We start from the raw sequence: 12,185 nt of genomic DNA, 5'->3' as shown, positions 1-12,185 counted from the left end.
AGCTAAGGCCCACAGATCTTCGGGCCCCAGGCTTATCCCAGGCAGGATGGGGAGCAGGGGCTGGACATCAGGGTGATGCTGGTTCCAGACAGCTCCCTCCATCTTCCTCCCTCCTTGCCAGCACCCAAAACCCCATCCCAAGGAGCTAGTGACACGTGGGTTGCCCCTATCTCGCAGGGTTGTGGAATTTAGGGGCAGTTGATGCCTGATCTGTCACTTCTGACCTCCTGCCCACTGGGGACAAGGGGACACAGCTGTAGCACTTGCCACCAGACCCCAGGAGGGAGGGCTTTGGCAGCCAAGGCCCACTGGCTCTGCCATGCCCCTCTGTAGGAAACTGCCCCCTCCCAGGGGCTGGGTGGTACCACTGATATATGCAAACTTGCCAGTCCAAGCCCTGCCCCACCTGTGTCCCTCTTCCCCAGGCTGGCTCTGCCCCCCACACCCCCCAGCATGTACATTGTGCTATAGATGTCCCGTGGGCCGCACGCGTGGGTGCCCATGGTGGGCAGGGGCGGGCGCTCAGGGCGCACTTGGCCAGCCCCTGCCCATCCTCTCTGGCGTGGACGCTATCGTCTTTGTACCTTTGCATCCTTTGTAATGAAACGTAATAAAAATCCAATGTTTTCGTCTCTGCTTCCTCCCCTTTTTTCCTGCCCTCTTCTCTCCCTTCAAGGATGAACTGTGGGTGTTGCAGGTGCACCAGGCAGGAACCACACAGAGGCCACATACACACACATACAGGTACACTTGACCTTGGACAGGCAGATGTGAGCCCCTCACACACACACCCCAGGATCCTGGGGCAGACGTTCCAGGGGAGTGGGTGGGATGCAGCAGCAGGCCTGGGGCTTCCCAGTCACAGCTGGACATTCCTTGTCATTGCTGCTAGGGCCCCAGCCAGTCAGGGGGTAGTCAGCAGCAGGCCCCCAGTGTCCCAAGGCCTGGGTCTGGGGTCCCTGGCCCAGCCTTCCCTCAGAGCTCGACCCCACTATCTCCCTGCAGTAGAGACCACAGCTGGCCGCTCCGCCACACACATGCTTTATTTTGTCCTCTCTGAGCTCCTCTCCCTCCACCCCCGGCCGGTGCTGATGGCCTGCCACAGTGAGGGCAGCTGTGAGGGTGGCTGTCATCCAGGGGCGGGTTCCCACCCCTTCCCTAGGCCTGCAGCAGCCGCTGGACCTCGTAGTCCTCGGGGATGGTGTCTGCGGAGAGAGGGTGAGCAAGTGAGGTGGGGCGGGGCAGGGCTGGGCGGTGCAGACTCCCCACCTGCCCCTACAGGGCCCCCTCCCCCTTACCGTTGCAGCGGTAGCGCAGGTTGGCCCAGATGATGTTCTCCTGGGAGAAGCAGAAGACTCCCAAGCGGCCGCCACGCATGGTCGTGTCCAAAACCACATTACTGTCTGCCACCAGCTCTGGGCCCTCATAGAAACGCACTCTGCGGGGTAGGAGGGGACTGTGATTCGGGCCCTCCCCTCTCAGAGCTTCAGTACTACTGTCCCAGAAGCTAGGCCCCCTCCTCTGTAGGAGTAGGGGCCATGTGTCCCCCTGCTGGGGCCACACTCAGGGTAGAGGGGGTTCCTGACCTGAGCCTCAGTTTCCTTGTATGAGAGGATGGACATCTAGGATCCTGCAGACAGTAGGTGCTTAGCATAGCACCTGGACTTCCTGGCAGCACAGAGTGGGGATTGACAAAACGGGAATGGATAAGAAAGACCCCAACTTCCACTGTGTGCCGGGTCCTGGGAGGGGTGTCATGCCGCAGTGCCAAACAGTTCATTCAAACTGCATCATTTCCATTTTACAGATAAGGGGGCCAGGGTCCCCTGAAGCACTTCCCTCAAGAACCAGGATAGAGCAGGGACACCTGGCCCCCTGGCAGAGGGCGGGCTCTCACCTGATGTAGCCCACTTGGGGCCGGTGCTGCAGGAACCAGCGGTAGGATGTCTTGTCCTTCCAGCCCACGTTGCGGGGGTCCTTCCACAGCAGCCGCACTTGTGATGCTGTGTCCCCTGTGTGCCACAGTGCATTCCGAAGCTGCTCCCCAGGGCCTGTGGAGGACTTCACAGCCTGCCGTGCCCGGGAACAGAGGAAGGGGGTCAGAGACCACACAGGCCATCAGATCCCCGAAACAGGCAAGGAGCTGCAGGTCATAGAGGAGTGGGAGGGCAGGTATGCCTGGATGGGAGACCCACAAAGAAGCCTTCTTGGAGGCTACATGGAGGTTTCCAGGTAGGTGTGTGTGGGGTGTGTCCAGCAATGGTCTGGAGGCTCATGGAGAGAATTTGGGAGTCTGGGGACAGGTCTCAGGTCTGGGAGTATATGGGGGATCTGCAGGAGGGTTTAGTGAATTGTGGAAAGTTTGAGGTGTCCATGGGATAAACTGGGGTCTAGAGGACTTGGGGGAATTTTAGGGTTTCAGTAAAATACTGGAGTCTAGGGGGTCTGCAGGAGGATTTGAAAAGGGAGGGGAATTTAGGGGTCTGTGAGAAGGTTTTGGGGCCCAAAGGAAGATTGGGGGACCCCAGGGAGTATTTGAGGGCCTGTGAGAGGAACCGGGAGGATTTGGATGGAAGGATTTTGAAGTCCATAGAATGATCAGGGCTGGGCGGGTGTGGGTATTGTAAGACTTTGGGGATGTATGGAAGGATTTGGGGCCTCCACGATGTCATTGAGACCAGGAGTTCACATAGGGCCCAGCACCTTGAGCTGGATGCCAGGCTCTGCCACCGCACGGAAAGGGTTTGCCTGCCAATAAGTCTGCTCCATCTGCTTCCACATGACCACGTAGAAGCTGGAGCTGTCCTGGTAGCCAAAGATGAAACCGGCGTAGTCATCATCCGTGACCGTGTTCACGTGGAATGTGCCTTCAAAATCCACGCCATTGAAGGCGGTATAACCTGGGGAGAGGAAGGGACGCTAGCCTCTGCCCCATTGGGGCCCAGATCCGTCCCAGACCCCGCCGCGCCTCCAGAGTCCAGAACCACCTACCAGGAGCCTAAACCACCCAACCTGGCCCCGCCTTTCCTGAGTCCAGGCCGGCCCCTACCCCGCCTCTCCTCTGGCCCTGCCCCCCAGAACAGCTCTCTGCAGGGCCTAGCTCCTCCCCGAGTCTCACCCACAGCCAGGCCAGGGTCGCTGTTCATCGTCTGCACGATCTCCATCCCCTGGTGGGTTCAAAGGAGGAGGGGCCTCAGGCCAACCGTTTGGGCCCTTGGCTCCCCGCACACAGCTTGGGACCTGCTGTAGAGGTCCTGGGCTCCTTCCGCCTGAGCCCTGCCCCTACCTGGTTGAGCACCACCCAGTTGGGGTCTATCTGCGCGTCGCCCTCGGGGTCCAGCACGACCGTCTGGAAGGCCCGGAAGTCGGTGAGAGTGACCTCAGCGTTCTCCGGACACACATCGATCTTGTCCACCACCTTGTCTGCATCGAAGTCTCCCTGGCACGCATCGCCCACGCCGTCCCCTGAAAGGAAGTGGAAGACCCCCCCACACGGTAGTCGAATCAGCACCAGGCCCTGTTCTAGGCCTGGTCACGCCCATGCAAGTTACTGGCCCTGCCCTCACCATGCCTCCTGCTGCGCTCACACATGCCCCTGGCCCCACCAAGCCCACCCCAAACCTCATCCTAGTGGCTCCACACTGTCCCACCGCAGGCCCTGCCCGCTGCCTTACGGTCCACGTCTTCCTGGCCTGGGTTGGGCACCAGGCGGCAGTTGTCCCGACTGTCGGGGACCCCGTCGTTGTCATCATCATCATCACAGGCATCACCCTGGCCATCGTGGTCTGAGTCCTGCTGGGCACTGTTGGGCACTGTGGGGCAGTTGTCCCGAGAGTCCTGGTGCCCATCCCCATCCCTAAGTAGGGCAGAGAGACAATGAGACCCCAGAAAGCCGGGTCAGGAGCTGCCCACCCTGAACCCCCATCTCAGCCCCAGATTGCCTCCTTACTGGTCTTGGTCGCTGTCACAAGCGTCTCCCACAAAGTCGTGGTCCACATCCCTCTGGAGGGGGAAGGATGTAGGCGCCCACGATCAGAGCAGAGGAATTCAGAAGCCTCCCACTCACCCCCAGTTCCAGAGCCAAAGTATTCTTGACCCCAGTGAACACTGCCCCACCCCCAAGGCTGATTAGACTGGGCTGGAGGCTTGTTAACCAGCCTGGGGATCATCCCAGGGGTCTGACCCAGCTGGGGTCTGGACGACGTCACCTGGTCTGCGTTGCTCTTCTGAGGACAGTTGTCACAGGCATCCCCTATACCATCGCCATCACTGTCCTTCTGGTCTGAGTTGGGCACCCTGGGGCAGTTGTCCACTGTGTTGCGGATCCCTGAAGGAAGCAGGGGGACAGAACAGGACCCCAAGATGGGGACAGGGCCAGGCTGACTTCAGCAGGGCAGGTCCAGGCCTGGGGCTAGTCTAAGACTACCCCATCTTTGGCTCCCAGTAGCTGCAAAGTTAAATAAAGTATTCGTGCCCAGTCCCCAGACTACATGAAAGGATAGCGGTGAGGGGACTGGTTCTGTGAATGCACCACCTTGAGTCTCTGCCCAGGTGTAAAAATGGTACCTCCCTGGCCTTAAACCCCAGGCTCATGTCTTTGTCCTCTTACTTCCTTCCTGCAGCATCTAACACAGGTATCACCTTCCCATCCGCCAAAAGTTCCTTCCTGTTTACCAAGGCCTCGTATCCCAGCTTGCATTTTCCTGCCTGCCTGAAAATGGTCCGTGGTCCTTGGAGCCCTAGGCGAGCTCACCCTCTCGGGCTTTCAAAACCGGCCAAGCCCCGCCCCCAGCCAAACCCCGCCCCTCGGTGCTCGCCCTTCCCTCTCCTCTCCGCCCTGCTGCAAAACTCACGGTCGCCGTCGATGTCGTCGTCGCAGACGTCGCCTTTGCCATCCTGATCTGTGTCCTTCTGGTCGTCGTTCTTCTGGGACCGGCAGTTGTCGCAAGCATCTCCCCACTTGTCGCCATCCGTATTGCGCTGGTCTGGGTTCCTTACCAGCGGGCAGTTGTCCTAGAGATCAGGGCCAACTGAGGGGGTGATCAGGCCTGGAGAGGCAAAGGTCACTGCCCAGACCAGTCCATCTCCGAGGCCCCGCCTCTTCGGCTAGGACCCCCTCAGCCCTCTGGTACTCGCAAGATCAGCCTCTGAGGCCACGCCCCTCACCCAAGCAGAGCCCCCATCCAGTCTCCCCTGGGCCCCCGCTTTTGCCTCACCTCCTCGTTAAGGACGCCGTCCCCGTCGGCATCCGAATCGCAGGCGTCTCCGATGCCATCGCGATCCACGTCCTCCTGCCCTGAGTTGGGCACCGTCAAGCAGTTGTCCTAAGGGTGAGCATGGCAGGCATGAGGGGCGTGGCCTGGGAGCCCCGCCTACCCTCCTACCAAGCCACGCCCCTCCAGACCCCGCCCACCTTGCGGCATTGGCGCTCGGAGCAGCGGAGCTTCTCGTCAGGGAAACCATCCAAGTCTGTGTCGCGGCCGCAGAGAAGCCCGTTGCCCGCCCAGCCGACGGCGCACTGCGGGTGGGGAAGTGAGTGGGTGCTCCGGCGTGGTCTCACCCCCGATCCCCCATCCCACGCCCCACCCAGCCTGCTCGCACTCACTACGCACGATCGCGACCCATCACGCTCCAGGACGCAGTCAGCCTTCTCGTGGCAGGGGCTGGGCGTGCCGTCTGGGCAGAAGCGCTGTGGGCGCCGACGGCAGCCTGATGCCTGGTCGCCCACGAAGCCGGGCTGGCACGGGCCGCACTGGAAGGAGCCCTGTGCCCAGGCCACAGGAGGTCAGCCCCAGCCTCCTGGAACTTCGTGCCTCACCCTCCATCTCTCAGTCCTTCCCTACTCCTCCCAGGCCTTACCGGAGTATTGACGCACACAGAGTTGGGGACGCAGTTATGCTGCCCGGTCTCACACTCGTTAATGTCCGTGCAAACCTGGGTGGGAGGGAGGCAGAGGTCACCACTCCCACGCAGATACCCCCAGACCTCCCACCCAGATCACGCCTCCTCTGAATCCTACCTCTCCCCTACATCTTGCCCCTGACCCCGACCCAAGTCCCTATTCCCTCCCGCTGGGGCGAGGCAGGAAAAAGGCCGTGAGGCTGGAGATCGAGTTGACTCAAAGAAATTGCCCCCAACTCTGGCTCTTCCTGGCTACCCGCTCCAACCCCCCACGGCTCTCACCTGCTTGTTGGCCTTGGCGAAGGCCAGTCCTACGCCCTCGTGGGTGGGGCCGCTGTACCCTGGCGGGCAAGCCTCGCAGCGGAAGCCGGGACTGGTATTGATGCAGCGGACGCGGGGGAAACAAGGATGGGCGCTGCACTGGGAGAGGAAGAGCCCCGGAGGGGCAGAGGACGTGGAGCTAGGCGTCCCCGAGAGCGGTGCCTCAGGGCATATTGGGCTTGTACTTGGAAAGTTCAAGGGCCATCAGCTAGCACTTGGAGAGGGGTACCATTGTCCAAGGGGTCACACACGGCTTTGCCTTGATAGGGGAAGGGACAAGACCAGGAAGGGACAGGGGACCGCCTGGAGGGGGCTGTTCCTGGGACCCGGAGGGCTGGGTGCTCATGGGCGGGGGAAGAAATTTTGAGGGCGGGCGTCCCCAGAGGAGGGGGGAAGTGGTCGTCGGGGCGTGCGTGCCCGGCGGCAAGGAGGTCGTCGGGGCGGGAGCCTCCCAGTGGTGGAAGGGTCGCCGGGGCTGGTGAACCCTGGCGGTGAGGGGGGTCGTTGAGACGGACCACTCTCCGCGGTAGGGGAGTCGTCGGGGTGGACGTCACTGATTATGGAGGAAGTTGTCGGGACTGGTGTCCCAGGTGGAGGGGGGGGTGGTAGGGGTGGGTGTCCCCCGGCTGTAGGGAGGTCGTCTGGATGTGCGCCCCTGGAGGTGAGGGGATCCTCCGAGAGAGCACCCCCAGCGGAGGAGGAAGTCATCGGGGCGGTGGGGAGTTGTAGGAGCAGGCGTTGGAGGATCGTCGGGGCGGTAGGGGGCGGACGCACCTCGTTGACGTCGGCGCAATGTGAGCCGTTGCCGGTGAAGCCTGCGGGGCAGGGTCCGCAGCGCGCGCCGCTTGCCGTCTCGGTACAAGCCACGCCGGGGAAGCAGAAGCCAGGCGAGCACTGGCTTAGGGGCCTCACGGTTAGTCTAGGGGTGCGAGCGGGTTGCATCCCTGCGGGGGTCGGGGCGGGGTTGGTCAGGGCCACGCCCAGGGGCGGAGCCCATCGGGACCAAGTTCCAATCCTGGGGATGGCCTCTGGGGGCGTGGCGAGATCCAGTGGCTCTGCGACCCTGCCTCGTACTGCGAACTTTGCCCGCCAAGGTCTCTCCAGTCTCTGGATTTCTGCGCCATTCCGTTTTTTTGCTTCTCCCTCTGTAACTCTCCACCTCTCAACATCTCTCGGACGGTTTCTGGCTCTTTTTGGGTCTCCCCCTCCAGTAATCTCTGTCTCCCCTTCCTGTTCCTCTCGTTCCATCCCTCATCCAATCTCTCCATCTCTGTCAGCCTCCGTCTTTTCCTCTGTCTCTTTTCCTCTAGGTCTGTCCTCTCTCTGTCCGTCTTTCTCTTCCCATCTCTTCTCGCTCTCCCGCCGCCCCATCTCTATAGCCCCAGCTGCGCTCACCGCACGCGTCACACTCCATCACAGTGTTTTTCAGGAACGTGATCTCCTTGACCTTTGGTACAAGGGGGATGGGGTGTGGTCAGCGGGGCTCCATTCCTCTCCTCCTGGCTCAGGTCTCCCTTCTCCCTCTCTCAGGCTCCCTTCCCACAGACCCACCCACTCCGCCGGAACCCTCTCCCCAGGGACTCCCTACCCTCAGATCCTTACTCTCCCAGCCCCTCTCCTCCTTCCCTGGAATTTCCCTCCCCCCTCACGGATTCCTACCCTCTCCCGCGGAACCCCCTATCCTTGGGACCCCCTTTGCCCCTTTTCTTTTTCCATAACCCCGGACCCTCTCTACCTCCACCGGAACACCCTTTTCCCGTCCTCCTCCCCTTCACCTACACTCCTCTTCTTCCGAGACCCCCTTCCCCTCCTCTGAGCATCTCCCCCCACACCTCCCCACCCCCTGTCTTCCCAACTCTGGCCAGCACCTGCTGCCGCAACAGCTCCCGCACATCCTGCAGCGCCGCGTTGGTCTCCTGCAGTTCGCGCAGCATCTGCGGACCCACGTCTGCACCTGTGCTGACAGGGGGCGCTGGTGGGGCGTCGGGGCCCGGGGACCCCATCACCAATCCTCACCCCGTCACCGCAGGGACCCCTAACGCCCACCCCATTTCTTGAGCCTCTGCCCCGCTGCGTGATTTCTATGCCCCGCACGACCCGGCGAAAAGTCCCCGAGCCCTAAGAAGCCGCGACCCCGGGCCTCCTGCGAGTCCCCCTGCCCGTTTGGGGGTTAGGGGCACGGCATGGGGGAGGGGCAGCTTACCCAGCGGGATCTGGCCCTGTCCAGAAGCGCCGAGGGCGGCCAGGGTGAGCAAGAGAACGCAGGCAGCGGTGAAAACCATGACGGCAGCGGGGAGCTGGATGGCGGCTCACTCTGTCGCCCACGAGGCCCGCTCGGTCTATTTATCCCCGCGGCGTGGCCGGCCCCGGGGACGGCCCACCACGGCCCTGCCCAGCGTCCAGCCGCAAGGTAAACAGCCGGCGCTGGCCTTCGGGTTCAAGGCCCCGCCCAGCAAGGCTGAATCCAGAAGAGGGGGAAACTGAGTCACAAGGGGCCTGTGCAGGGGTCCATGGAGCGGAGAATCAGGTGGGACCAACCTCCAGCCCTCTCATTCCTGTATTTGAGTGCCTGTTGCATGCCAAGACTGGGGCATAGCTGGGAACGAAGCGATCCCCTCAGCTCATACTTGGGGAAACTGAGTCAAGAGTGGCTAAAGGTTAGGACTCATCTCCTCCTGACACCTCTTTCTAGTCTTCTCTCTCTATGGTTCTCTGGCTGGTGGGTAGGTGGCAGAGGCAGCCTGGTCGCCCAGGGGCCAGAAGCCCACCCAGTCTCCCAATCTGTGCGCTGGGCAGCACATGTCCCTCCCCAACAGGAGGGTGAGCAAATTAAAAAGCTCCAGTTGGAGGAGGTCTGAGAGGGGCCCAGTGCTTCTGTTTGTCAAGATTTTGCCATACCTTCCGAGCTCCACTCCAGCTTCTGTGGGAACAGCCTGTAATAAAAATAGAAATTACTGCTAATCAGGAAAATCCTCCCAGCCCAGCCATGCTCTTAAGCTACAAAACACCTCTGTTTTCTGGAGTTAACCCTCTCCACCCCTACCCTCTAGGGTTTGTAGCCTCTATTCTAACGACAGGGAAACTGAGACTCAGAGAGGGGAAGTGACTAGCCTAAGGCCACTGCAAAGGTCAGGGATGAAGCCAAGTAGACTCACTGCCAGATCTGTTCTCCTGGGAGGCTGCAGAGAAGTCACTGAGGGCTTCCTGGAGGAGATGGCAAGGAAGCTTAAAGGAAAGGAGAACTCAGATCAGCAGAAGAAGAAAAGATGAGGATGGCTCTGGCAGAGGGAAGCATGTGGAGCTTGGAAGTAGAGAAATTTCAGGCACATTCATTTATTCTGCAAACATGCATTGAGCACTTACTGTGTGTCATGTCTTGTGCAGGGCACTGGGAACAGAGTGATCAAGCCAGATTGGGCCCCTCCTTCAAAGGTAGCCCAGGTTGGTGGGGAGGAATCTACATAATCATCCCAAGGGGCCACGACTGTGGTGGGGGATGCACAGGCAGTAGTGGGAGCTCCAAGAAGATCCCTGACTCAGCTTGGGGTTGCAGGGGGAGTCCAGGCAGTCTTCTTAGAGGAGGAGGGAACATCGAACTAGGACCAGGAAAGTGAGGAAGCCATGGCCAGATAAAGGGACTATGGTGGGGGGTGTAGTTCAGTGGTAGAGTGCATGCCTAACATGCAAGAGGTCCTAGGTTCAATCCGCAGTACCTCCATTAAAAAACAGAGAGAAATGGTAGAAAGGCATTCCAAGTAGAGGAACAGCGTATGCAAAGATCCTGAGGCAAAAATGAACTTGGTCTGCTGGACAGACTGATCTCAGGGTAGAGAGATCTTGGGGCTCAGGAGAAGTAGTACCATTGGTGCGAGGCTTGTGCTGTCTTCTGAGGGCAACGGGGAGCCACAGAGGGTGAGTGAGGAGGGGTGGGTCTGTGGGGGAGACTGGGTGAGAACAGCCAATCACAGCCTGATGTTTCCAGTGAAGCCTGTGCCCTGATGCCTGTGGTGGGGCCATGAGCTCACCTCCTGTTTTCCTTGGCGTCCAGCACATCTGGGGGCCACTCCCGGCTGGTGCTGGCATTCTTGGGAAAACCACGGCTCCAGTGGGGCCTGTGTGCTTGTGTGTACCTCATGCAACTGGGACAAGGGCACATGGAAGCCAGGCCCCTGCCACAGGCTGGGGCTTGGACACATGTGGCCTTGTTCATGGTTGGGCCACAAGGAGATGTGGGGAAGAACATTCTAGGCAGAGGGAATGGCAAAGGCAGAGGCTCTGAGGATGCCCCAGTCTCTGATCAGACAACAGAGGTCTGGAAATGAGCAGTGTTGTTTCAAGCTCCTGCCTCCTGGATCCCATTGGCCCTGAAATCCCCCTTTCAGGCAGCAGCCCCCTCCTCCCATGCACACCTCAGCAGCCTCACATTACACAGTAACTCACTCTGGGTGTCTTTATGGCCTTTGTACTGGCTGTTCCCAACATCCCAAATACCTTCCTCCATCCTCCAAGGTCTCCCTCTCACGCCCCCTCTCCTTCAGGAAGCCCGCCTTGTTTTCCTGGCTGGGGCTTAGGGGCTGGTGCCTGTGTAACATTCTCCTAGGAACCCTGACAGAGTATTTCTGGCAGAGAAGGTTGGGATGGCCTCACCCAGGGGACTGGGAGTGTCTGTGTTTTGTTCTGCTCCTCACAGCCTGGGGACCCCCTGAGGCCCACAGAGAGCACCTGCTTCAAATAGTATAACATTTTTGTTATTCCTTATAATTAACGTAACATAATTACTGTTAATAGTAACCCCTACTACCACTGTACTTTAGCACAGATTCAGGAGCCACATGCCCTACATTCAAATGTCAGTCGGGCATAGTCTTGCTGTGTGACCTAGGGCAAGTTGCTTGACCTCTCTGTGCCTGTTTCCTCACCTGGAATGTCTGGGTGATCATTGCTGAGAGAATTGAATGAGCTAACCCATGCCCAGTGTCTGGCTCCAGTGTTAGCCTCGTTATACAATGTGGGACTTAAACACTGTGTCAATTATGTCTCAGATCATTCTTATTCACATTTTCCTCAGAGAGGGCACGAGGCAGCCCAAGGTCACACAGTTGGAATTAGAACTGGGAAGGCAGGACCCCGAAGGCCTTCACACCACCCCCGTCTCTCCCCTTGGCCACAGATTCCAGATGAGGAAAGCTAGCACAGGCCCCTTATTAGCTGTGACGACTCTGCTGCCTCGGACCTCCTGGCCTGAGCCGTTGGCTGGCACCCCAGCCAGCCCCCCTTTCCCACCACGCTAGACCCAGCAGTTCCGGGAGCCTGGCCAGCCCGGGGCAGAGGGGCTGATGCCTGTGTGATGGGGCCCCTGAGCCCTTCCTGGCAGACTCCTGCTGGGCCAGGAGACATGTGGGCGCCCCTAGCTTGCCCAGCCGCCTCTCCTGTGAATCCAGAAGGAAAGTATGTCGGGAAGGCAGCTGCCCTGCCTTGGGCGGGCCCGGCCACAGGCCCAGGGTCTGGGGAATTCATTAGAGCAGCGAGGGAGGCCACTTAGCCACTGCTGCATCCGTAGCTGAGGAGCCTGACCCAGTCTGCCTTGGATGGCCCCACTGGACCCGTCTCCAGAAGCACCAAGTGGTGAGCTGAGGGGCAGGGGGACAGACAGGGTGTCATCTGGGCATTGGAGTCCGGCAGACCCACTTAGAATTGCTCTGTGAAATTCATCAAGCTCTGCCGCCCCTCCCACCCTCCTTCCCTCCTCCCCAAGACCCTATGGACATTCTGCCCCAGGCTCTCTGAAAGGTATGATAAAGAAAGAAGAAAATAACAATAAATATAGTGGCTACAATTTTTTTTGAGTAAGTTCCAAATGCTCGACACCTTGCTACATCATTTTTGTGGGTTTTCTATCTCCTTTCCCTGCAGTCTCAGAAGGCAGGAACCCATCATCATGGGAGGCAGCAGATGCGGCCATG

The 12,185-nt window shown here is 59.8% G+C and overlaps 1 protein-coding gene across 1 annotated transcript; it reads right to left on the bottom strand.

Moving 5' to 3' along the window:
• Positions 1-1,031: 1,031 nt before the first annotated feature.
• COMP (cartilage oligomeric matrix protein) lies at positions 1,032-8,541 on the bottom strand. The gene is made up of 19 exons (XM_010972174.3): positions 8,426-8,541; positions 8,091-8,176; positions 7,618-7,669; positions 6,997-7,166; positions 6,184-6,321; positions 5,860-5,934; positions 5,606-5,764; positions 5,414-5,518; positions 5,217-5,324; positions 4,854-5,013; positions 4,209-4,327; positions 3,950-4,002; positions 3,675-3,856; positions 3,287-3,465; positions 3,119-3,167; positions 2,704-2,900; positions 1,898-2,070; positions 1,299-1,438; positions 1,032-1,205 (listed from the first exon to the last, which is right to left on the bottom strand). Exons 1-19 carry the CDS (start codon positions 8,502-8,504, stop codon positions 1,159-1,161), a joined length of 2,271 nt encoding a protein of 756 aa, XP_010970476.1. The 5' UTR covers positions 8,505-8,541; the 3' UTR covers positions 1,032-1,158.
• Between the last annotated feature and the right edge of the window lie 3,644 nt (positions 8,542-12,185).

This window comes from Camelus bactrianus, chromosome 22, assembly GCF_048773025.1.
Source record: "Camelus bactrianus isolate YW-2024 breed Bactrian camel chromosome 22, ASM4877302v1, whole genome shotgun sequence".
In the NCBI taxonomy this organism is placed as follows: domain Eukaryota; kingdom Metazoa; phylum Chordata; class Mammalia; order Artiodactyla; family Camelidae; genus Camelus; species Camelus bactrianus.
This window is presented reverse-complemented; position numbering and strand designations above follow the sequence as displayed.

What these genes read in the sequence shown, in the direction of transcription:
- COMP (XM_010972174.3), bottom strand. Translation starts at nt 8,504, where the DNA reads ATGGTTTTCACCGCTGCCTGCGTTCTCTTGCTCACCCTGGCCGCCCTC. An exon ending in ATTGCGCCGACGTCAACGAG is followed by an intron (nt 6,322 to 6,996) that starts GTGCGTCCGCCC and finishes TTCCTCTCCCAG; the next exon opens with TGCAGCGCCCATCCTTGTTT. An exon ending in AGGCCAGGAAGACGTGGACC is followed by an intron (nt 3,466 to 3,674) that starts GTAAGGCAGCGG and finishes ACTTCCTTTCAG; the next exon opens with GGGACGGCGTGGGCGATGCG.